General features: G+C 43.1%; 1 protein-coding gene across 1 annotated transcript in view; it reads left to right on the top strand.

Annotated features, from left to right (window-relative positions):
* The window catches only part of LOC311143308 (neurabin-1-like), a 42,917-nt gene that overhangs the window by 3,990 nt on the left and 12,839 nt on the right, over positions 1 to 26,088 (top strand). Inside the window, exons 3-6 of the mRNA XM_084179140.1 lie at positions 22,277 to 22,409; positions 22,606 to 22,726; positions 23,249 to 23,353; positions 23,607 to 23,739. Coding sequence (XP_084035266.1) covers positions 22,277 to 22,409; positions 22,606 to 22,726; positions 23,249 to 23,353; positions 23,607 to 23,739 — 492 coding nt within the window. The remainder of the gene's footprint in view (positions 1 to 22,276; positions 22,410 to 22,605; positions 22,727 to 23,248; positions 23,354 to 23,606; positions 23,740 to 26,088) is intronic.

Here is a 26,088-nt window from a genome sequence, read left to right as displayed (position 1 = left end):
ATTATTAGGAAATGGAAGACATACAAGACCACTGATAATCTCCCTCGATCTGGGGCTCCACGCAAGATCTCACCCCGTGGGGTCAAAATGATCACAAGAACGGTGAGCAACAATCCCAGAACCACACGGGGGGACCTAGTGAATGACCTGCAGAGAGCTAGGACCAAAGTAACAAAGCCTACCATCAGTAACACACTACACCGCCAGGGACTCAAATCCTGCAGTGCCAGACGTGTCCCCCTGCTTAAGCCAGTACATGTCCAGGCCCGTCTGAAGTTTGCTAGAGTGTATTTGGATGATCCAGAAGAGGATTGGGAGAATGTCATATGGTCAGATGAAACCAAAATAGAACTTTTTGGTAAAAACTCAACTCGTCGTGTTTGGAGGACAAAGAATGCTGAGTTGCATCCAAAGAACATCATACCTACTGTGAAGCATGAGGGTGGAAACATCATGCTTTGGGGCTGGGGCTGTTTTTCTGCAAAGGGACCAGGACGACTGATCCGTGTAAAGGAAAGAATGAATGGGGCCATGTATCGTGAGATTTTGAGTGAAAACCTCCTTCCATCAGCAAGGGCATTGAAGATGAAACGTGGCTGGGTCTTTCAGCATGACAATGATCCCAAACACACCGCCCGGGCAACGAAGGAGTGGCTTCGTAAGAAGCATTTCAAGGTCCTGGAGTGGCCTAGCCAGTCTCCAGATCTCAACCCCATAGAAAATCTTTGGAGGGAGTTGAAAGTCCGTGTTGCTCAGTGACAGCCCCAAAACATCACTGCTCTAGAGGAGATCTGCATGGAGGAATGGGCCAAAATACCAGCAACAGTGTGTGAAAACCTTGTGAAGACTTACAGAAAACGTTTGACCTGTGTCATTGCCAACAAAGGGTATATAACAAAGTATTGAGAAACTTTTGTTATTGACCAAATACTTATTTTCCACCATAATTTGCAAATAAATTCATAAAAAATCCTACAATGTGATTTTCTGGATTTTTTTTCCTCAATTTGTCTGTCATAGTTGACGTGTACCTATGATGAAAATTACAGGCCTCTCTCATCTTTTTAAGTGGGAGAACTTGCACAATTGGTGGCTGACTAAAGACTTTTTTTCCCCACTGTGTGTGTGTGTGTGTGTGTGTGTGTGTGTGTATATATATATATATATATATATATATTATTCTTATTTTTTAAATTGCGCACAAAACAATTTAGGCAATAGGGATTTTGATCCAGGAGGGGATTGAATGTCTGCTGTAACCATGAAGCTTGATCTTGACATGTAGCACTTATTCCAAATGCCTGTATTTTTCGTTTTTATGAGCGTTTGTCCACATGTTGTCTTTATGGTCTCGTCTCGTTCGCTCATTCTGTGCTGTGCACCTTCCCATTTACACCAGAGATCTGTATATAATGACGAAATGCTCATATTTCCACCCTTAACAATAGGAGTCGTTGTCCCAAAGGCGGGAAGGCAGGCGACAAGCTTGGGTTCAAAATAAGCGCATAGAAACGCATCGGGATTATTTTTGGACATATTTTGGCGAGATTGAAACCTCTCGCTTCGCCTCTTTCTCCCAAGCCTTTCCCCTTACCACTCAGAACAGCAAAGATGAGAAATCACTTCTTCCTCTCTGACAAGCGGTTTCAACTCGCTATTTGCATTTGAGGTTTGGTCCAACAGAATCGGTCATATGGACACCAGGACACATGGAGACATTATTTTACTGTAATAGAGGAGAAGTTAACCTTTCAACATACCCTTTTTTAAATGTTTCAACTCCTCAAATTTCGAGCAGAGCAGACACTACTAAAACAGATGTACCAATGAACATTCATTGTGGAAAATATTTGCATCATTGTAGTCATATAAAGATTGTTATACTAGCTGTTTAGTCTGTGTTTTATAAATGTGCAATAATCATAAAACAATTATATGGAATTAGCAACTCGTTCTCATTCTGAGAAATAAGGTAGGCCACTTGATTTCAACATCTGAACAAACTGGACAGGCTAGCATGCTGTTACAGTTAGAGACAGACCGAAGGTTGTGTTCATAACAATTCAACTATTTTTCCTTGTTAGCTGAATTCAGATCCAAGTTGGCTAAACTTGAAATATAAATATTAGCTGGCTACTGACTAGCACATGGGCTTGTTTTTGAGACAGGTGTTAATTTTCTGTAATGCCTGCTACAATATTAGTGAATGTGCATTATGCATGGTTCCGGCTTATTATTATTTTTACAAAGGGCATTTTTATAGACAGACCTGAATGCCAGATCAGTGATTATTGCAACAACAACAAAAAGCAGGTACAACTATTTTGATAAAATAATTACATTATCAGTGGGTCTTATTTACATTTTAGTCATTTAGCAGACGCTCTTATCCAGAGCGACTTACAGTTAGTGAGTTTATTATTATATTTTTTTCATACTGGCCCCCCGTGGGAATCGAACCCACAACCCTGGCATTGCAAGCGCCATGCTCTACCAACTGAGCTACATGGGGCCCTATGGTCTTATGGTTGTTGAAGGCATACATTCAGCCTATGTATAATTTCACAAGCTCTGAATATATTAGATTATTGCTGACTGTTTTAAATGCAGTGTATTTGACCTTTAATTGTACAATGAAGCTTATGTGTATATTTTTATTTATTTTATTTTATTTTACCTTTATTTAACTAGGCAAGTCAGTTAAGAACAAATTGTTATTTACCATGACGGCCTACACCGGCCAAACCCGGACGACGCTGGGCCAATTGTGCGCCGCCCTATGGGACTCCCAATCACGGCCGGTTGTGATACAGCCTGGAATCGAACCAGGGGGTCTGTACCAGTCAAAAGTTTGGAAACACCTACTCATTCCAGGGTTTTTCTTTCTTTTACTATTTTCTACATTGTAGAATAATAGTGAAGACATCAAAACTATGAAATAACACATACGGAATCATGTAGTAACCAAATAAATGTTAAACAAATCTAAATATATTTTATATTTGAGGTTCTTTAAATAGCCACCCTTTGTCTTGATGACCCGAGTGGCGCAGTGGTCTAAGGCTGTGCCACTAGAGATCCTGGTTCGAATCCAGGCTCTGTCGTAGCCGGCCACGACCGGGAGACCCATGGGGCGGCGCACAATTGGCCCAGCGTCGTCCAGGGTAGGGGAGGGAATGGCCGGCAGGGATGTAGCTCAGTTGGTAGAGCATGGCGTTTGCAACGCCAGGGTTGTGGGTTCGATTCCCACGGGGGGCCAGTATGAAAAATTGAAAAAAATAATGTATGCACTCACTAACTAAGTCGCTCTGGATAAGAGCGTCTGCTAAATGACTAAAATGTAAAAAATCTATCGTGAATCGCCCATAACTTTGAAAAAATAGAGATATGAGTTTTAGGCCAAATCGCCCAGCCTTTTGTGAACGGCATCAACATGAAGTGGGCTGGGCTGGGAGGTGTTGGGTGATATCTCCCATCGCCACATCGAATCAACATTTTGGCAGATCAGGGGAAAACAAATCACTTCAGGGCATTCCACAGCCTGTGTGAACTGGTCAATGTTTATCCAGGGCCTCAAATGTGTGTTGTTATCTCAGGGTGTGGATACCCCCAATTGGCCTGCCAGGTGGTCCTAGAGAGTGGGTCCTGATGGGGTCCTGGGAGAGGGGGCCAGTAGCTGACCTGGAGGACGACACAAATAACAGTGTGCTGCATCTCTCCTAGGGATGACATAGCAGAGATTAGCCTAGCTTTGCACTTCACACCAATGTGTTACAGGAACAGTTCACATATTGATAGAGCTCAGTAATGGTGTGAGTGAAGTGAAATACACAAACGTGTTCGGAAATTCAAGCCATTGCAAACTCCATTATCAAACACTGTTTCAGTGAAGAATGCATTACTCATAAACTCCTGTGATAACGATGAATCAATTTATGATCACCAGTCTTTTTGTCCAGATAACACTAAGATTAGAGGGCGTCTCCTTGTTTGGACTAGGTCCTAAGTGTGATGTGACATCTGTTGGTTGACTGTATTCTTCCTCTGGTTGTGAAATGGTGGATTCTTAGTTTGGTCTTGCCCTGGCATGTGCTGCTCATCATTCTTCCCTCCTTGTTTCTCACTTCTAACAGGCGGGAGGTAGATAGCATTTCAAAATCAAATTGTATTGGTCACATACACATATTTCGCAGATGTTATTGCGGGTGTAGCGAAATGCATTTCTGGGACAAAGTATTTACTAGTTATAAATAAATAAATAAAGAGATGTCATGGAACATTTACTGCAACCAGAAACAGTAACAAACAGGAAAGAGAGGTACGTGTGTGCGTGTGTGTGCGGTGTGGTCCTATTTGAGATGAGTCATGATTTAACTGCTTCCAGACAGCTTGAAGTGGGCACTGCGCTTTAGGTCTTCCTCAAGCATGCACTTCCTGAAAACACTCCGCCCTGGAGTATATCTTAACAACACAAGAATGAGACGTGTCTCCTGCTATGTGTTGACTCGAAAGTGGAATGCTTCCTCTGGTCTTTCCTTTAAATGTCAACGATTATATTGCAAGCAGGAATGGCTTCTGTTACAATACTTATCAATTTGTTTCCATAAGTGCAGCCTTACTAGCCTAGAGAGTCAAGTTATGTAAGCTGTGTTCTTTCCCTCTCAAACAGGCCTCTCAGGAGAAAAGACACTCCTTTTGCAATAGGGGTAATTTCTGGGACAGGTTGGCTCTTGCTGTTGGTGTTTGAATATCAGTTGAAAAGGGGAGTGACTGTCTACTCACAACTGTTGTCTGGAAAGCAGAAAGATTTGCAATTGACAGTTTGATCTTTATCTTCAACTGAAGCATCATTCCAAGGCATTTTCAACACAAGTCTGTCCTCACGGCACAATACAAATGACATTCTAGTTTACATCACTAGTAGTGCTTGACTAGAGTATTCAGTCAACAATGCCTCAGACAGTGTGCTGGTTTGAGCTGGCCCTGCCTGGCATAGCAGGCCGCTCTGGAGCCCTGGCCTGCTCTCAGAGGAGAGTTGAAGTGCTTTGTGCTCCAGCCTGCAGCAGGATTTAGGTCTTTGTGTGCAACCTGAGCCTGTACAGGGGACCTGTCGTCTGAGGAAGAAAGGTCCTCTTTGTCAAGCTGCTGCAGGAGACTTCCATTCTGAACATGTCCCTTGACCGAGGCTCAAAAGACAGTTTGCAGTTGCACATATGGAGAGTTACTGTTTGTTTCTCAAATGAATGGATTGTAAATTAGTTGAGACTGATTTTCAGACACCTGTACTCCTATACCATTAGCTCCGTACTTAATCTGCTTGTTCTGCTTGATGCATCTTTAAAAATAAAGGTTGTGCTTTACTTAAGGAATCTCAACTTAAATTGATGCTTTGTACTCATCAGAATACTGCATTCCCATAGCAGCTGTGTCGGTAGTAGTCTGTTGCTAAAGGAGTCCCATAACCTACTGATGATAAATATTCAACATAAACACATACCGTAGTCTTTTCCACATATGTTTTATATTCGAGACATCTCTTGCACAATCTATCGTTTATGTTATATTGCGTTGCTTTTATTGTTACTTCAATGTAGGGCTGGGCAATATATCGAATTCATTTGAATGTATGTTTTATGCGATGTTCCAAATGCCTGTATCGCAATAATCATAAACATTCTGATCTGTTGCATCAGACGAATTGCTTTTTAAGGTTAATTTTGTTTTGTAATTTTTTTAATGTAGCCAAGCCTACTGGTTTTATGAATATGGGATCTATCGTCTGACAACTGTCCCGAGTCTGTTTGGAATAGGCTATTTCTTTATCGACAAGCTGACCAATAGAATAGGTAAACTTTTCTACTATGGGGGATAGTAGGTTGACATAGGCTAGTGATTTTGCTGTTTGTTACTCGTCTTGTTGGCTGAGAAAAATACAGTTATTCTAACATCTTCAAAGTGCACATCAGAATTCAGTAAGAAGGACCACACATCGTTCATCCTCGACTTGCATGTTTAGTTTATATGAATTACCATAATCTAAATGTGATTTCTGTCATTCTGAGCACGGTGGGTGGACGCCCTAATCAGGTTATGCACCCAATGCATATGGGTACGGTCAATTTCTCAAATGTCCGGTAAATTAAAATGCTGCTGGTCAAATTTCCGGCCCAACATTTTCCTAATTGAAACCCTGTCATAGACAGACTTGAAAGCCAAATCAGTGATTATTGCAAAAAAAGCATGTTAAACTAATTTGATCAAATAATTAAATTATTGGTGGGTCTTATGGTTTTGGAAGGCTTTTATTTAGCCCTGAATTAATTTGATTATACTTGTCTGTTTGAAATGCAGTGTATTGACCTTTTAATTGTGCAACAAAACTTATTTAGATATCTTGAATCGCCTATAAATGTGAAAAAATCTATATATTATTTTTAGGACCTACCGCCCAGCCTTACTTCAAAGAGCTTTTGAAACATGAAATTGTGTCGTAGGCAGAGGTAAGGAAAGGGTTAAACCCTCTTCTCTCTGTACAGTTGGAATTGTGTTTTCTAGGTGTGGCCTAATTTGAAGAAAATGATGGAGTGGTGTGACACACACAGCTATGTTGAAACTGTGAACCACAGGTCTAACAAACAGCACACCCGGCAATCTGTATCTGCTGAAATTCACATTCACCTTGACACCAATGCTATGACCACATGTTGTAGAATTATAGTAGAGAGCGGTGTAACTCCCCTCTTCCAGGTGTGTTATTATCCTGTTGTAGATACTGTGTGCAGTACAGAGGTAAGTACACTGTAGTTTGTCCAGTTAATTCACTGTCCAGAGGGGCTGACTGAACTATTGTTCTGTGCTGCTCATCGCTGTTGGAGTCCGGTAGACATTTGGAGTTGAGAATGAGTTAATCATCAGAGAAAAGAAAATGGCAGCAGGAACCTAATTGACATTGTGGAAGCCTGCACAGAATAAAAAAACTTCCAAAACATGCATCCTGTTTGCAACAAGGCACTAAAGTAATACTCCAAATGTGGCAAAAGCGATGACATTTTTGTCCTGAATACAAAGTGCTATGTTTGGGGCAAATCCAATACAACACATTACTGAATATCACTCTCCATATTTTCAAGCAAAGTGGTGGCTGCATCATGTTATGGGTATGCTTGTAATTGTTAAGGACTGGGGAGTTTTTCAGAATATAAAAAAATTAATGGAATGGAGCTAAGCATAGGCAAAATCCTAGAGGAAAACCTGCTTCAGTCTGCTTTCCACCAGACACTGGGAGATGAATTCACCTTTCAGCAGGACAATAATCTAAAACACAAGGCCAAATCTACACTGGAGTTGCTCACCAAGAAGACAGTGAATGTTCCTGAGGGGCCGAGTTAGATTTTCAAGTAGATTTAAGTCAAAACTATGGCAAGACCTGGAAATGGTTGTCTAGCAATGATCAACAACCAATTTGACAGAGCTTGAAGAATTTTGAAAATAATAATGGACAAATGTTGCCCAATCCAGGTGTGGAAAGCTCTTAGAGACTTACCCAGAAAGACTCACAGCTGTAATCGCTGCCAATGGTGCTTCTACAAAGTATTCACTCAGGGGTGTGAATACTTATGTAAATGAGATATTTCTGTATTTCATTTTCAATACATTTGCTAAAATATCAAAAAACATGTTTTCACTTTGCCATTATGGGGTACAGTGGCTTGTGAAAGTATTCACCCCCTTGGCATTTTTCCTATTTTGTTGCCTTACAACCTGGAATTAAAATTGATTTTTTTGAGGGGGTTTGTATCATTTGATTTACACAACATGCCTACCACTTTGAAGATGCAAAATATTTTTCATTGTGAAACAAACAAGAAGTAAGACAAAAAAATTGAAAACTTGAGTGTGCATAACTATTCACCCCCCAAAGTCAATACTTTGTAGAGCCACCTTTTGCAGCAATTAAAGCTGCATGGATGGTGTTCTCGGGGTGATGAGAGGTGTTGGGTGTGCGCCAGACATAGCGTTTTCCTTGATGGCCAAAAAGCTCAATTTTAGTCTCATCTGACCAGAGTACCTTCTTTCATATGTTTGGGGAGACTCCCACATGCCTTTTGGCGAACATCAAATGTGTTTGCTTCTTTTTTTCTTTAAGCAATGGCTTTTTTCTGCCCACTCTTCCGTAAAGCCCAGCTCTGTGGAGTGTACGGCTTAAAGTGGTCCTATGGACAGATACTCCAATATCCACAGTGGAGCTTTGCAGCTCCTTCAGGGTTATCTTTGGTGTCTTTAATGCCTCTCTGATTAATGCCCTCCTTGCCTGGTCCGTGAGTTTTGGTGGGCGGCCCTCTCTTGGCAGGTTTGTTGTGGTGCCATATTCTTTCCATTTTTTAAAATAATGGATTTAAAGGTGCTCCGTGGGATGTTCAAAGTTTCAGATATTTTTTTATAACCCAACCCTGTTTGGAGAGCTCCTTGGTCTTCATGGTGCCGCTTGCTTTCAAATCAAATCAAATCAAATTTTATTGGTCACATGCGCCGAATACAACAGGTGCAGACATTACAGTGAAATGCTTACTTACAGCCCTTAACCAACAGTGCATTTATTTTAAACAAAAAAAGTCAAAATAAAACAACAACAAAAAAAAGTGTTGAGAAAAAAAAAGAGCAGAAGTAAAATAAAGTGACAGTAGGGAGGCTATATATACAGGGGGGTACCGTTGCAGAGTCAATGTGCGGGGGCACCGGCTAGTTGAGGTAGTTGAGGTAATATATGTGGGTAGAGTTAAAGTGACTATGCATAAATACTTAACAGAGTAGCAGCAGCGTAAAAAGGATGGGGTCGGGGGGCAGTGCAAATAGTCCGGGTAGCCATGATTAGCTGTTCAGGAGTCTTATGGCTTGGGGGTAGAAGCTGTTGAGAAGTCTTTTGGACCTAGACTTGGCACTCCGGTACCGCTTGCCGTGCGGTAGCAGAGAGAACAGTCTATGACTAGGGTGGCTGGAGTCTTTGACAATTTTGAGGGCCTTCCTCTGACACCGCCTGGTATAGAGGTCCTGGATGGCAGGAAGCTTTGCCCCAGTGATGTACTGGGCCGTACGCACTACCCTCTGTAGTGCCTTGCGGTCGGAGGCCAAGCAGTTGCCATACCAGGCGGTGATGCAACCAGTCAGGATGCTCCCGATGGTGCAGCTGTAGAATTTTTTGAGGATCTGAGGACCCATGCCAAATCTTTTTAGTCTCCTGAGGGGGAATAGGCTTTGTCGTGCCCTCTTCACGACTGTCTTGGTGTGTTTGGACCATGATAGTTCGTTGGTGATGTGGACACCAAGGAACTTGAAGCTCTCAACCTGTTCCACTACAGCCCCGTCGATGAGAATGGGGGCGTGCTCAGTCCTCTTTTTTTTCCTGTAGTCCACAATCATCTCCTTTGTCTTGGTCACGTTGAGGGAGAGGTTGTTGTCCTGGCACCACACGGCCAGATCTCTGACCTCCTCCCTATAGGCTGTCTCATCGTTGTCGGTGATCAGGCCTACCACTGTTGTGTCGTCGGCAAACTTAATGATGGTGTTGGAGTCGTGCCTGGCCATGCAGTCATGGGTGAACAGAGAGTACAGGAGGGGACTGAGCACGCACCCCTGAGGGGCCCCCGTGTTGAGGATCAGTGTGGCAGATGTGTTGTTACCTACCTACCTGTTGTTGCTTGGTGGTGCCCCTTGCTTAGTGGTGTTGCAGACTCTGGGGCCTTTCAGAACAGGTGTGTGTATATATACTGAGATCATGTGACAGATCATGTGACCCTTAGATTGCACACAGGTGGACTTTATTTAGCTAATTATGTGACTTCTGAAGGTAATTGGTTGCACCAGATCTTATTTAGCGGCTTCATAGCAAAGGGGGTGAATACATATGCACGCACCACTTTTCCGTTATCTATTTTCTATAATTTGTTTAACAAGTAATTTTTTTCATTACACTTCACCAATTTGGACTATTTTGTGTATGTCCATTACATGAAATCCAAATAAAAATCAATTTAAATGACAGGTTGTAATGCAACAAAATAGGAAAGACGCCAAGGGGAGGAATACTTTTGCAAGGCACTGTATTGTGTGTAGATGGTGAGAAAAAAACATCAATTTCATCCATTTTGAATTCAGGCTGTAACACGATGTGGAACAAGTCAAGGGTTATGAATACTTTCTGAAGGCCCTGTGTCAACGTTTAGGATGACTATGTTTGATGTACAGTTACAAGATGACATGGCGTCACACCCTGGGTTGTTCTGAACAGAATGAACCTATGTTTGTCTATTATGAAGACGATTCGCAGCAGAACATGCACCTGAATGCACTCTTGACTACTTTCTATGCGCAACATTTCGATCTGTTTCTCTGATTTGCCCTGTGAAAGCCTAACACTGTTAGATCGAATTTTATAACTTAGCTAGTCATGTTGGCAATAGAACAAATTATGCCCACCTGACCCAGATTGCGAATTATAATGGGATGTTTTTGGATTGCGTAAACAACAACAGTAATTGTGTGATGGCAGGGATGCAGGGCTGTGTTCCAAACAAAACTACAAGTGTGCTTGCTGTAGTTCCTCAACAGCTAGGAGAGCTCAAAAAAGTACCTTGTGGTTGAGGATTCTTCTTTAAGTCATAAAAGTGCATTGAAATGACTTAGGAACTGTGCACACTTTGGATAGGTGTGTAGCCACTTGGATACTACAGTTAGACCTCTCACTCAAACCCTTTACATTTATTTTGTCTTATGTTGCACCTACCCCACATTTTCCAGGAATATTCTTATGATTTTACTCTGTATCCAGTGTATATTCAGATTTCGTTATCAACAAATGTGAAAAGTACAGTAAATGAAAATTCTCAAATCAACAGATTATGGTTTGGATTCAGTCTTGTGTCAGGTGAGCTGTTTTGTTCTCAACTTTGGTCTAATCATTTTCCCATAATTTCCAAACTGTTGCCTTTCAGTTGCTACCATTCTTTTCATATTCATTCTGTAAGAAACATTTAAATGTAGCCCTATCCATATAGGCCAATTCCCACACGTGTAAAGGATTAAAATAGATAAATAATGGTAAAACATACACTACCGGTCAAAAGTTTTAGAACACCTACTCATTCAAGGGTTTTTCTTTATTGTTACTATTTTCTACATTGTAGAATAGTAGTAAAGACATAAACTATGAAATAACACATATGGAATCATGTAGTAGCCAGAAAAGTGTTAAACAAATCAAAATATATTTGAGATTCTTCAAATAGCCACCCTTTGCCGTGATGACAGCTTTGCAGACTCTTGGCATTCTCTCAACCAGCTTCATGAGGTAGTCACCTGGAATGCATTTGAATTAACTGGTGTGCCTTCTTAAAAGTTAATTTGTGGAATTTCTTTCCTCCTTAATGCGTTTGAGCCAATCAGTTGTGTTGGGACAAGGTAGAGGGGGTATACAGAAAATAGCCCTATTTGGTAAAAGAGCAAGTCCATTTTATGGCAAGAACAGCTCAAATAAGCAAAGAGAAACAACAGTCCATCATTACTTTAAGACATGAAGGTCAATACGGAAAATGTCAAGAACTTTGAACGTTTCTTCAAGTGCAGTTGCAAAAACCATCAAGCGCTATGATGAAACTGTCTCTCTCATGAGGACCGCCACAGGAATGGAAGACCCAGAGTTACCTCTGCTGCAGAGGATAGGTTCATTAGAGTTACCAGCCTCAGAAATTGCAGCCCAAATAAATGCTTCACATAGTTCAAGTAACAGACACATCTCAACATCACCTGTTCAGAGGAGACTGTGTGAATCAGGCCATGGTCGAATTGCTGCAAAGAAACCACTTCTAAAGGACACCAATAAGAAGAAGAGACTTGCTTGGGCCAATAAACACGAGCAATGGACATTAGACCAGTGGAAAGTTGTCCTTTTGATCTGGAGTCCAAATTGGAGATTTTTGGTTCCAACCGCTGTGTCTTTGTGAGACGCGGTGTTGTTGAACGGATGATCTCCCGAGTGGCGCAGTGGTCTAAGGCACTGCATCTCAGTGCTTGAGGCGTCACTACAAACCCCCTGGTTCGATTCCAGGCTGTATCACAACCGGCCGTGATTGGGAGTCCTATAGGGCGGGTCCGGGTGACTGGAAGTCTATGGGAACAGCTAGCATATGTCCAGTCATTGCGCTAACGCTAGTTAGCAGTGGCTCGCAAAACTACCTTCAACTTCCTTCATTCAAACTGCACGCAGAGACAAAAATTGTATCCATGAGTTCATCTGGGTAAGTATAAAAAGGGCTTAATTGCCAAAATATCGCACTATCCCTTTTAAGATCAGATTGACAAGTTACAATGTATATTTGTTGCAAACAGAAGGAGCAGTGGCGCTAATGAGAGGCACAAGCGCACAGCCCCTGCTTGCTCCTCATCTCTCTACAGTGCAGTGGGGCGAATCAGTTATATTTCAGATGGTGTCAACATAATTACATTTTTATGCATTTTTAAGTAGAATGTCTTTTTAAAAAGTCACCAGGAGTGACTTTCTCACAGTTGTTCTACAAAACAATTATCCTGTTGAGGCATGCCCTTTGTTCACAGCAGTGGGTTCTGCCTCTCCTCTCCTTCCTGCTCAATTTCCTGTGTGTGAATCCTGGAAAGTGGAGAGGGAGTGAGCGTAGATACCGTTCGGCGGCACTACTCTAGTCATGGACACTCCAGGAGGGGCTACTCCTATACATCCCCTCCACAAAATGTTATACTTTCATTTCCTGTCTCTGTTTCATTCTATTGGTGGCCAGAGGAATGTGTCTGACACACTCCACCAATGTTCCCTTGAAGCTGTGCATGCAGTAGCCCTGAGACTGCCGCGCAGAAGAAATATCAGCCCACGGAGAGAAGAACGAGATTGAACTTCACTCAACTTTGTAGAGTTTTCCCTGTTAACACTATCAACCTTTCCCTTTACTGTGGCAATTGTGATCGAATCAACGCAATATTAGTCACTTTCAATATGACATACCGAAACAAAACAAATTATGCAAGAGAGTTTGTTGTAGGCAGAATGAATCGGAGTAGGATTCTATTGGGCATGACTCAGCCTGTACTCTACACAGACCCGTGCGCCATAACCAATCAGAGCTGCAGTAGGCCTATATGCAAATCTACCATTGCCATATATGGATCTGTGCCATTTACTTTGAATTGGACTATGTTTACAGCTGTGGTCGTGAGTAGATGCGCTTGTTTTGAGATCAAAGCAAGAGCTGGATGTAGCCATGTGTGGACATTTTGTTCATATCCTTTGCTAGTTAGTGAGTTAGTAGCGTAAAGTGGTTTCTTGCATCAAACAACACAAAAACTTTTCCAGTCACCACCTTGTCTGAAGGACAAGTGGATAAACAGGTTAATGTCAAGCCCTGCACGTTTTTTTCAAAACTCATGGAATGTAGGCCTACGTTAAACACCACACATTGGCTGCTACTTTAGGCTGAATGATAGAACAGCTATTTCCATGTTAACATGTTATGGGATGCATTTTCTCCAATGTTTTTGATGGTCGGCCACTCTGGTAGGCCTACATTATGATCAAGTAGCCTACTTGGCCACTGTTAAAACTGTAACTTAAAGCAGGTAAAGCCTCAGTGTTCACAGTAAACGCACGCTGGAAGTTGCACAGAATTTTCACAACGTTCACAGCAGACCTGAAATTTGCTCAGTGCCTAATGTTTTTGAGGGAACATTGCACTCCACCCTTACCCAGCCAGCAGAGAAGCCAGAGAGGAGAGGTGAGGAGAGGGAGGACCTGCCTGCCAGGATCTGGGCTCTGTCCAGACACCTGGACTAGTATTGGGCTGGAGACTGGAGTGATGGGCCTGAATACTAATAAAGCTGCCTCAATGCTGCCTTTTCGCTCTTTGGCACAGGGAGAGTCCGACTAGTCTGGGGCTGATTGTGATTGCCTCATACTGTGTTTCATTATGTGATTAAAAGTAAGTACATCAATAACTGTTGTTTTCACTTAGCTGGTTGACAGAAGACTAAGTGGTATCTGAGGGTTTTTATCAGCTGTCATAGCAGGGCACGAGAGGTGCCTGTTAATCTGAGTCTGTGGGCCATTTGTAAGCAAACCTGTTCAACCTGTCTCTACTCCACGCTCCTTTGAATATGATTCCAAAATAGAACCCAGCCGCATTCTATCTCTCTGACTCAACATCACCAAACACAGGGTTGGGGTATGGCCTCTTTCTCACAATTAAACAGTCAGTCACTATAAGTGCTTTTCCAGAGTGATTAATTCATTGTTTATTTCTTCAAAGGTAGAGTTGAAAAGGAGGCCTATTTGACTGATTTATTTGTTATTGAACCAGTGTACACTAACGGTCAAAGGTTTTAGAACACCTACTCATTCAAGGGTTTTTCTTTATTTTTACTATTTTCTACATTGTAGAATAATAGTGAAGACATCAAAACTATGAAAGAACACATGGAATCATGTAGTAACCAAAAAAGTGTTGAACAAATCAAAATATATTTTATATTTGAGATTCTTCAAATAGCCACCCTTTGCCTTGATGACAGTTTTGCACACTCTTGGCATTCTCTCAACCAGCTTCACCTGGAATGCTTTTCCAACAGTCTTTGAAGGAGTTCCCACATATGCTGAGCACTTGTTGGCTGCTTTTCCTTCACTCCGCGGTCCGATTCATCCCAAACCATCTCAATTTGGTTGAGGTCGGGGGATTGTGGAGGCCAGGTCATCTGATGCAGCACTCCATCACTCTCCTTATTGGTAAAATAGCCCTTACACAGCCTGGAGGTGTGTTGGGTCATTGTCCTGTTGAAAAACAAATGATAGTCCCACTAAGCCCAAACCAGATGGGATGGTGTATCGCTGCAGAATGCAGTGGTAGCCATGCTGGTTAAGTGTTCCTTGAATTCTTAATAAATCACAGTGTCACCAGCAATGCACCCCCACACCATAACACATCCTCTTCCATGCTTTACGGTGGGAAATACACATGCAGAGATCATCTGTTCACTCACACTGCGTCACAAAGACACAGCGGTTGGAACCAAAAATCTCAAATTTGGACTCCAGACCAAAGGACAAATTTCCACCGGTCTAATGTCCAATGCTCGTGTTTCTTGGCCCAAACAAGTCTCTTCTTGTTATTGGTGTCCTTTAGTAGTGGTTTCTTTGCAGCATTTCGACCATGAAGGCCTGATTCACGCAGTCTCCTCTGAACAGGTGATGATGAGATGTGTCTGTTACTTGAACTCTGTGAAGCATTTATTTGGGCTGCAATATCTGAGGCTGGTAACTCTAATGAACTTATCCTCTGCAGCAGAGGTAGCTCTGGGTCTTCCATTCCTGTGGCGGTCCTCATGAGAGCCAGTTTCATCATAGCGCTTGATGGTTTTTGCGACTGCACTTGAAGAAACTTTAAAAGTTCTTGAAATGTTCCGTATTGACTGACCTTCATGTCTTAAAGTAATGATGGACTGTCGTTTCTCTTTGCTTATTTGAGCTGTTCTTGCCATAATATGGACTTGGTATTTTACCAAATAGGGCTATCTTCAGGATACCCCCCCACCCCCTACCTTGTAATAACACAACTGATTGGCTCAAATGCATTAAGAAGGAAAGAAATTCCACAAAGTAACTTTTAAGAAGGCACACCTTTTAATTGAAATGCTTTCCAGGTGACTACCTCATGAAGCTGGTTGAGAGAATGCCAAGTGTGTGCAAAGCTGTCATCAAGGCAAAGGGTGGCTATTTGAAGAATCTCAAATATAAAATATATTTTGATTTGTTTAACACTTTTTTGGTTACTACATGATTCCATATGTGTTATTTCATAGTTTTGATGTAGTTACAATGTAGAAAATAGTACAAAATAAAGAAAAACCCTTGAGTAGGTGTTTTAAACTTTTGACCGGTAGTGTATATTTTTTATCTGGTCCTATCTTTTTGTAGAGCATGCTAGCAGGAAGTATTGGACCTATTCTGTGCTCTGTTTATTCAGGACTGAATAACTTGGCGGCATACTTTCTTTCCTAATTACTGTATGATCTGCAACAGGCCCCTGCCCTGCTCCCACAGCATGTTTTCATTTGTTGTCTTTGTAGAGCTGCTTACATTATGTGCTCGTCCCAATCCAGCACTCAGCGCTCGCTTTTAGTGCCCTGGTGCAGCGCGGGCTTCTCTGGTTAGCTTCCCTCCCAGCTGCTGACTCATTTCCCACAGTGGTATTTTTTGGGGGGGAAGGGGTAATGGGAGAGGGGGAAAGTATGTGTGTGTGTGTGTACAGCAGGCAGTCATCCCTCTGTGGTGGTTGAAGGTGGATGAAGCGTAATTGTCAAGACAGGCGTGCGTGGAGACAGGCTTTCACAAGCCATGGAGAAACAGAAAATATGAAGCAGATGGCACTACGGTTTACCAAGCCACATCACAGCTTCTGCCACCCCATTCAAGATTTAGGGGCACAAAATTACCAACAATAAAATGCTACATTAATTGCCAAGCTTTCAGCTCAGTAGTCAAAGAGAATACTATGCGCTTGATGGATTTTTGATCTGAATCTGCTTGTCCTGGTCAGTGTAGGGCAGGCTTAATGATGTTCACTGAAAGTTTGGCCTCCAGAATTGAACCAATTGCGACCCTTACCTGGCCAACCACCAGGCCTGCACACAGAGATAAAGGTAAATGGTTGTTTCGCATGGTAACTGGAGATTGGTGATAACAACAGCAAGCTGTGTTTTTTCTGGGTTAATAAAGACATTGATTCCAGAGTATCTTTCTTCTGTGGAAGACAGTGCTTGAGTGATTAGGTTTCAGGGGCAGAGAAAGGAACATTGTTCCGAATAGCTGGAGTATTCCATGGCAACAGGAAAGTCGAACAAAAGAAGTGAGAGGGGAGAAGCCAAGCAAAACCACTGCAGTCCAACTGAGGCCTGGGATGCATCAGTGTGTTCCCGCCGTTCTACAATTACATTTTCTATAACGTTTTCTCCAGTTAATTACTGTACACCCCCAAAACCAAGCCTTTTTTCATCCTTAATGACATTTCTGTCTGCTTTGGTTTTATTGATTCGTTTGGATTTTAATTGGCTATTAAATCCCAAACCAATCTGATTTCATTGTTCACACAGACTTTTTCTAGAGCACACTGTTCTCAACCTTAGTAAATGTGTGTGTCACATAATCCAAAGACAGATGTACTTGGACTAAACTATTTTCATTTGAAATGCCAGAGAGCATTTGTACTGTACATCCTGTATTAATTGGCAAATCCACTCATCTCAATACCACGTGAGATGGCATTGCCTGTGACCAAGCTTAAGCATTGTCTGTCCAGCTAGGAGAATAAAGCCTAAGCATGGGATGCAGGCAGGGGATATAGTGTTCAGCTATGAGAAGATTATACCCACGGACATGGTCAAAATCTAGATCTACCTCTAGTAAAATGATGAAAATGCCATTCTTCCCTTCACCACAAAATTGCAGTAGTGTGTACAAACCCTTTGGATTCTAATCTGTTTATATGGGAATGTGCTTGTGAGAACCCATAGCGGTCTACACAGAGACGGACGGTCGGTCGTCTCCTACTCCCACTGAGCGCCTGCCAGGTTCCTCAAGTCCTGACATGCTCCAGCACCCAGACCTCAGACTGGGCTTCTCGGAGTGGAAATGTTTACTGGATTGCATCATGCAGCCTTCTCACTATTACTCCATCCAAGCTTCCACTTGGACCACCCTTTTTGAGCGAACCACAGTGCGTTGTTTGGTGCACACCCGGGGCACGTTTACCCCCTTAGTTTGGTTCGTTTGGACTGGTGTGAACACTATCCGCACCCGGGTGTGCACCAAACAACGCACTGTGGTTCGCTCAAAAAGGGTGGTCTCGGTTTCCATTCTTACCGTGGGTGCGGTTCGCTACAGGTGTGAACGCAGTCCGGACCAAACTCGGGAAAAGAACCAGAGGCGCATAGTATTATTGGTTGTTTGACTGCGAGCTTTTGAGAAAATGCACGCATTATCATAACTTGATATCTTTGAAAAATGTTGTGAGTAGCAGCGCTTTTATGAGCACACCCTATGCAGATTTAGGGGAACCGGGGCTATACAGGGGATACAGTGGGGGGAAAAGTATTTAGTCAGCCACCAATTGTGCAAGTTCTCCCACTTAAAAAGATGAGAGAGGCCTGTAATTTTCATCATAGGTACATGTCAACTATGACAGACAAAATGAGAAAACAAAATCCAGAAAATCACATTGTAGGATTTTTTATGAATTTATTTGCAAATTATGGTGGAAAATAAGTATTTGGTCAATAACAAAAGTTTCTCAATACTTTGTTATATACCCTTTGTTGGCAATGACACAGGTCAAACGTTTTCTGTAAGTCTTCACAAGGTTTTCACACACTGTTGCTGGTATTTTGGCCCATTCCTCCATGCAGATCTCCTCTAGAGCAGTGATGTTTTGGGGCTGTCGCTGGGCAACACGGACTTTCAACTCCCTCCAAAGATTTTCTATGGGGTTGACATCTGGAGACTGGCTAGGCCACTCCAGGACCTTGAAATGCTTCTTACGAAGCCACTCCTTCGTTGCCCGGGCGGTGTGTTTGGGATCATTGTCATGCTGAAAGACCCAGCCACGTTTCATCTTCAATGCCCTTGCTGATGGAAGGAGGTTTTCACTCAAAATCTCACGATACATGGCCCCATTCATTCTTTCCTTTACACGGATCAGTCGTCCTGGTCCCTTTGCAGAAAAACAGCCCCAAAGCATGATGTTTCCACCCCCATGCTTCACAGTAGGTATGGTGTTCTTTGGATGCAACTCAGCATTCTTTGTCCTCCAAACACGACGAGTTGAGTTTTTACCAAAAAGTTCTATTTTGGTTTCATCTGACCATATGACATTCTCCCAATCCTCTTCTGGATCATCCAAATGCACTCTAGCAAACTTCAGACGGGCCTGGACATGTACTGGCTTAAGCAGGGGGACACGTCTGGCACTGCAGGATTTGAGTCCCTGGCGGCGTAGTGTGTTACTGATGGTAGGCTTTGTTACTTTGGTCCCAGCTCTCTGCAGGTCATTCACTAGGTCCCCCCGTGTGGTTCTGGGATTTTTGCTCACCGTTCTTGTGATCATTTTGACCCCACGGGGTGAGATCTTGCGTGGAGCCCCAGATCGAGGGAGATTATCAGTGGTCTTGTATGTCTTCCATTTCCTAATAATTGCTCCCACAGTTGATTTCTTCAAACCAAGCTGCTTACCTATTGCAGATTCAGTCTTCCCAGCCTGGTGCAGGTCTACAATTTTGTTTCTGGTGTCCTTTGACAGTTCTTTGGTCTTGGCCATAGTGGAGTTTGGAGTGTGACTGTTTGAGGTTGTGGACAGGTGTCTTTTATACTGATAACAAGTTCAAACAGGTGCCATTAATACAGGTAACGAGTGGAGGACAGAGGAGCCTCTTAAAGAAGAAATTACAGGTCTGTGAGAGCCAGAAATCTTGCTTGTTTTTAGGTGACCAAATACTTATTTTCCACCATAATTTGCAAATAAATTCATTAAAAATCCTACAATGTGATTTTCTGGAATTTTTTTCCCTCAATTTGTCTGTCATAGTTGACGTGTACCTATGATGAAAATTACAGGCCTCTCTCATCTTTTTAAGTGGGAGAACTTGCACAATTGGTGGCTGACTAAATACTTTCCCCCCCCCACTGTATATGCTACTGAATGTATTCTCTGCACGTCGCAGTTATAGCGGCTATTGCGCTTTCCTCCCGCATGTTGTTGGAAGACCAACGCGAAAGTGATATGAATATTTGGGACACACAAGTGATGCTCCATGATGATCATAGCTGGATTTAACCTGAGCATTTTTGCCCAGTAAACAAATGACTTGCATGAACATGTGGTTTTGTTTGGGCATCTTAGTTTGTTTGACATTTGGCAATATGAAACCAACCAGACCAAATGGAAAAAAATACAATGTAACAAATAATCAAACTCTGATTCGAACTATAGCTCAGAACTGTGTGAGAAAACGCCCTTAGTAGATAGCAGGCTAGGATACATCTATCCTCTGAAGAATGAGTAAGCCAGTTTGTGTCCGTCTCTGGTGTTCTTTACTATACTGAACAAAAATATAAACGCAACATGTAAAGTGTTGGTTCCATGTTTCATGAGCTGAAATAAAAGATCCCAGAAATGTTCCATATGCACAAAAAGCTTATTTCTCTCAAATTTTGTTCACAAATTTGTTTACATCCCTGTTAGTTAGCATTTCTTCATTGCCAAGATAATCCATCCACCTGACAGGTCTGGCATATCAAGAAGTTGAGGAGTATTTCTGTCTGTAATAATGCGATTTTGTGGGGAAACACTCATTCTGATTGGCTGGGCCTGGCTCCCAAGTGGGAGGGCCTATGCCCACCCAGGCACACCCATGGCTGCGCCCTTGCCCAGTCATGTGAAATCTGTAGATTAGGGACTAATTTATTTATTTCAATTGACTGATTTCCTTCTATGAACTGTAACTCAGCAAAATCTTTGAAATTGTTGCATGCTGTGTTTATATTTTTGTTCAGAATAGTGCATGCTCTGACTAACAGTGGGCCCCACTTTTCTGAGCTCGTCAATGGGTTGTAATAACACATTGGGTCAGGTCTAAGGCGCTGTGGTTGCATGAGGTAACAACTATGCTGTTGTTACAGTGAGGTCACACTTGAAGCTGACCCCATGCCTTAGAAATTAGGGAGAACAGAACAACTCTAGACTAGAGTTCATTCCCTTGGCTTTGACAGTTGTAGACTCCGCATTCCCCTCTTTTAAACCTAAACATATCTTCCCTTTCCTCAGTTTCCTGCAGCCAGCAACACATTCGATATTGAGTGCGTTTCCTGCAGTTCTTGACACAGGATGTCTGAAGAATATCAAAGCTGAAGACTAATGTGTGGTCCGCTCTATTCTGTCCCCACTATCAGTAGAGCTCTCTTCTCTCAGAGCAGATCTGAGATCATCTGTAAAAAGCAGCTTTGAAATCCCAGCTGGCTGTGCTGCTTGCTCTGGCTCTCTGTCTTTCTGGCTGGATATCACCTTGTGACTGAGGAGAGGACACACCATACAGGCCTGGGAGCCCACAGCCCAAGCCGCTTTAGATAGATTGGATACATACCTTTTTTAATACATCCTGATAACGTAGTCACTGCCAGCAGATGGTTCTCCAGAGAGCAGAGAGCACCTTAACGTGACCCTAGGAGTGTTTCACAGATTAGATTATGGAAGGCGGCCATGTCAGCCAATAAATACATTTACATTTTAGTAATTTAGCAGACGCTCTTATCCAGAGCGACTTACAGTTAGTGAATACATATTTTTTTTTATACTGGCCCCCTGTGGGAATCGAACCCACAACCCTGGCGTTGCAAACGCCATGCTCTATCAACATGCTCTATACACGCGGTATGCCGGCTAAATGAACTGTGTGATGTTTGATTTATTCACAGATATGGTGGGGATAATGCCCACCTGTAATGAAAGCTAACAGAGGGCAAGAGATTGCTGACTGAATACAGGCTTTCTGTGAGCTATTCATTTTAGCACTGAGGATTACCACCTGTTGCCACAGAGCATTGATCTTTGCCACATCCACTCTTTTCCTCCCAGCTGTGGCCTACTTTCTCTCGGGGCGGGGTGTGCTTTGCCAGCCACACTTTGTGCGACTAGGATCCTAACAAGGAAACCGCTACATCGTCTCTGAACTGAACGGAGACTGAGCTAGTGCTCTGATGTTATGTCTGCTGAAATCATAGGTTCTTTAAACCTTAATGAAATCCCTGTAACAGTGTGTCTTTGTGCATACTGGCATTTGCATGCCTCAGTGCTTTTGTTTGCTGTAAACTAGTGAGACTGCAAGTTACCTCACTGTCCAAAAACTAAGGCACAAAAGCCTCTTTCACTGGCAAAGGGTGAACAAGAGTGGATGGCACTGGGAGCACTTTTTTATTGATAACTAATGAAGGGTTAGCGTTCAAGACATCAAGGCCTAGTCTGCTTGATATTTATTGAAACTCATAACCACAGTAGAGACTAATAAATAGACTAGTTCTCAGCAGAACAGACTTCTTTTAGAGAATAACACCAGTTCTATGAGTACAGAGACAGAATATGAGTCCATTGCTTGTTGTTGGAGTGTGGGGAAGTGGTGTACCTAGTTGTAAGCCCCCTGTGCTTGTGTTCCCACACTGCAGGTGTTCAGCACCTACTCTAACGAGGATTACGACCGGCGCAACGATGAGGTGGATCCCGTGGCGGCGTCGGCTGAGTACGAGCTGGAGAAGAGGGTGGAGAAGATGGACGTGTTCCCCGTGGAAATTGAAAAGGGTCCGTCTTCTTGTCTGTCTTTAATCTTTCCTTTATTAGTACCATTGAGTACCATCGTCCCTTTGAGTACCATTGAGATTTTTTTTACAAGGCAGCCCTGGCCGAGATGCATCATCATCATCATCATCATCACAAGGGTCCAGAGAATGCAGTCCCATCCATCCATTCTAACTCCCCATCTTTCTTTGCCCCACAGGAGACAACGGCCTGGGCATCAGTATCATAGGGATGGGAGTGGGAGCTGACCAGGGCCTGGAGAAACTAGGAATCTTTGTGAAGACCATAACTGAGCGGGGAGCAGCTGAACGGGATGGCAGGTGATGCCCAGCCCTTTGGGGTAACGCGCTGCGCTCCACTGTGCTTAACCGAAGCATTAAAGTTTTAACCGTGTTTTAACCGTGGCAGTTAAAATGTGTTGTAAGTTATAGGCCCATCACGATGATCCACAACACTGTCGGGATGTCAAAGGGTTCACAAGGGTCAAGAGACAAATTGTATGTTGGAAAGAGGGCGTGCAATCAACAGGGGAGGATATTTGAGAAATGTACTGTAACTACGTTGTAGTGACTCTTTTCCACAACATAAGGCCAGATACCCTGGGAAACAGAAGGAGACATTTCTAAACAACTGACTGTATTTATAACCCTGTGAGGCACCGAAAGAAAATGGCTCCTTCTGTTTCCCAGGGTATCTGGCCTTATGTTGTGGAAAAGAGTCACTACAACGTAGTTACAGTACATTTCTCAAATATCCTCCCCTGTTGATTGCACGCCCTCTTTCCAACATACAATATGTCTCAAATGTCTTGCCTTATGATTGCATGTTGTCCTTTCCACTAGGATCCAGGTTAATGACCAGATAGTGGAGGTGGATGGGATCAGTCTGGTAGGAGTGACCCAGCTGTTTGCTGCTACAGTGCTGAAGAACACTAAAGGAACAGTCAGGTGAGCTCAGAGTCCAGCTCTAGTAGGCCCTTTGAAATAAGTCGTAATCATCCTCGGTGTGGCTAGCCTCGCCCCCAGAGTTCTAGGTTATCTGGGAACATGAGATTAAGGTGTGGCAGTAATGGAGCCTCCCACAAAATTACCTCATAGCTATCTTTAAGTGATTAGGTATGACTGGAAGAAAATAAATTTCCTTGAAAAATTGAGAAATATTGAATAAATTGGTTTGTTTTTATTATTGTCACACAAACAGCTTTCTGATTGGCCGGGAGAAGCCGGGGACGCAGAGCGAGGTGGCGCGTCTGATCAGCGAGACCCTGGAGCAGGAGAAGAGCGAGCAGGAGCAGCAGCACCTGGACGACCCCTATGAACAGTCCACCGAGGAGGTGAGTCACCTGGCCCGACCCTGGTCCCTGGCCCGTTGGTTAGCCCAATCCAGTCACGCTCCATCCGGGAAGGGAGCAGTGAGTAACCCTGGTGCTGTGTGGGTGGGGTGGCTGCTGGAGCCTGCTGGAATTGTGCAATGTTTGCTTTTCAAAAGCACAGGCAACCACATGCCTTTATTTAGAAAGGGAACTGGGCATGAAAAGGTAGGGCACCTGGAAAAGAGACAAAGCTTAAACCTATTGGATCTGATAAAAGGCGATATACAATGATTATACAAAACATTAAGAACACCTGCTCTTTCCATGACATAGACTGACCAGGTGAAAGCTATGATCCCTTATTATGTCACTTGTTAAATCCACTTCAATCAGTGTAGATGAAGAGATGAAACAGGTTAAAGAAGGATTTTTAAGCCTTGAGACAATTGAGACATGGATTGTGTATGTGTGCCATTCAGAGGGTGAATGGGCAAGACAAAAGCTTTAAGTGCCTTTGAATGGGGTTTGGTAGTAGGTGCCAGGCGCACCAGTTTGTTTTAAAAACTGCAACGCTACTGGGTTTTTCACGCTCAACAGTTTCCTGTGTGTATCAAGAATATTCCACCACCCAAAGGACATCCAGCCAACTTGACATAACTGTGGGAAGCATTGGAGTCAACATGGGCCAGCATCCCTGTGGAACGCTTTCAACACCTTGTAGAGGCCATGCCCAGACGAATTGAGGCTGTTCTGAGGGCAAAAGGGGGGGTGCAACTCAATATTAGGAAGGTGTTCTTAATGTTTTGTACACTCAGTGTACATGTCCCATTGTGGAGCATATCATATAGATACAGTGCATTGGGAAAGTATTCAGACCCCTTGACTTTTTCCACATTTTGTTACGTTACAGCCTTATTCTAAAATTGATTAAATAGTTTTTTCCCCCTCATCAATCTACACACAATACCCCATAATGACAAAGAAAAAACAGGTTTTTAGACATTTGTGCAAATGTATTTTTTAAAAAATACAGAAATATCACATTTACATAAGTATTCAGACCCTTTACTCAGTACATTGTTGAAGCACCTTTGTAAGCTATTACAGCCTTGAGTCTTCTTGGGTATGACGCTACAAGCTTGGCACACCTGTATTTGGGAAGTTTCTCCCATTCTTCTCTGCAGATCCTCTCAAGCTCTGTCGGGTTGGATGGGAAGCGTCGCTTCACAGCTATTTTCAGGTCTCTCCAGAGATGTTCGATCAGGTTCAAGTCCGGGCTCTGGCTGGGCCACTCAAGAATATTCAGAGACTTGTCCCGAAGCCACTCCTGCGTTGTCTTGTTCTGTGCATAGGGTCGTTGTCCTGTTGGAAGGGGAACTTTCGCCTCAGTCTGAGATCCAAAGCGCTCTGGGGCAGACTTTCATCAAGGATCTCTCTGTACAGTCCCGTGTAGCTCAGTTGGTAGAGCATGGCGCTTGCAATGCCAGGGTTGTGGGTTCGATTCCCACGTGGGGCCAGTATGAAAATGTATGCACTCACTAACTGTAAGTCACTCTGGATAAGAGCGTCTGCTAAATAACAAAACAAATATTTTATAATAATACTTTGCTCCGTTAATCTTTCCCTCGATCCTGACCAGTCTCCTACCCCATGTCGCTGAAATCATCCCCACAGCATGGTGCTGCCACCACCATGCTTCACCGTAGGGATGGTGCCAGGTTTTCTCCAGACATGACGCTTGGCATTCAGGCCAAAGAGTTCAATCTTGGTTTCATCAGACCAGAGAATCTTGTTTCTCATGGTCTGAGTCCTTTAGGTGCCTTTTGGCAAATTCCAAGCGGGCTGTCATGTGTCTTTTACTGAGGAGTGGCTTCCGTCTGGCCACTCTACCATAAAGGCCTGATTGGTGGAGCGCTGCAGAGATGGTTGTCCATCTGGAAGATTCTCCCATCTCCACAGAGGAACTCTGGAGCTCTGTCAGAGTGACCATCGGGTTCTTGGTCACCTCCCTGACCAAGGCCCTTCTCCCCTGATTTCCGGTTTGGCCGGGTGGCCAGCTCTAGGAAGAGTCTTGGTGGTTCCAAACTTCTTCCATTTAAGAATGATGGAGGCCACTGTGTTCTTGGGGACCTTCAATGCTGCAGACATTTTTTGGTACCCTTCCCCAGATCTGTGCCTCGGCACAATCCTGTCTTGGTTTTTGCTCTGACATGCACTGTGAACTGTAGGACCTTAAATAGACAGGTGTGTGCCTTTCCAAATCATGTCCAATCAATTGGATTTACCACAGGTGGACTCCAATCAAGTTGTAGAAACATCCCAAGGATGATCAATGGAAACAGGATGCGCCTGAGCTCAATTTCGAGTCTC

Source organism: Coregonus lavaretus, assembly GCF_964263955.1.
Source record: "Coregonus lavaretus genome assembly, chromosome: 16".
NCBI lineage: Eukaryota > Metazoa > Chordata > Actinopteri > Salmoniformes > Salmonidae > Coregonus > Coregonus lavaretus.
This window is presented reverse-complemented; position numbering and strand designations above follow the sequence as displayed.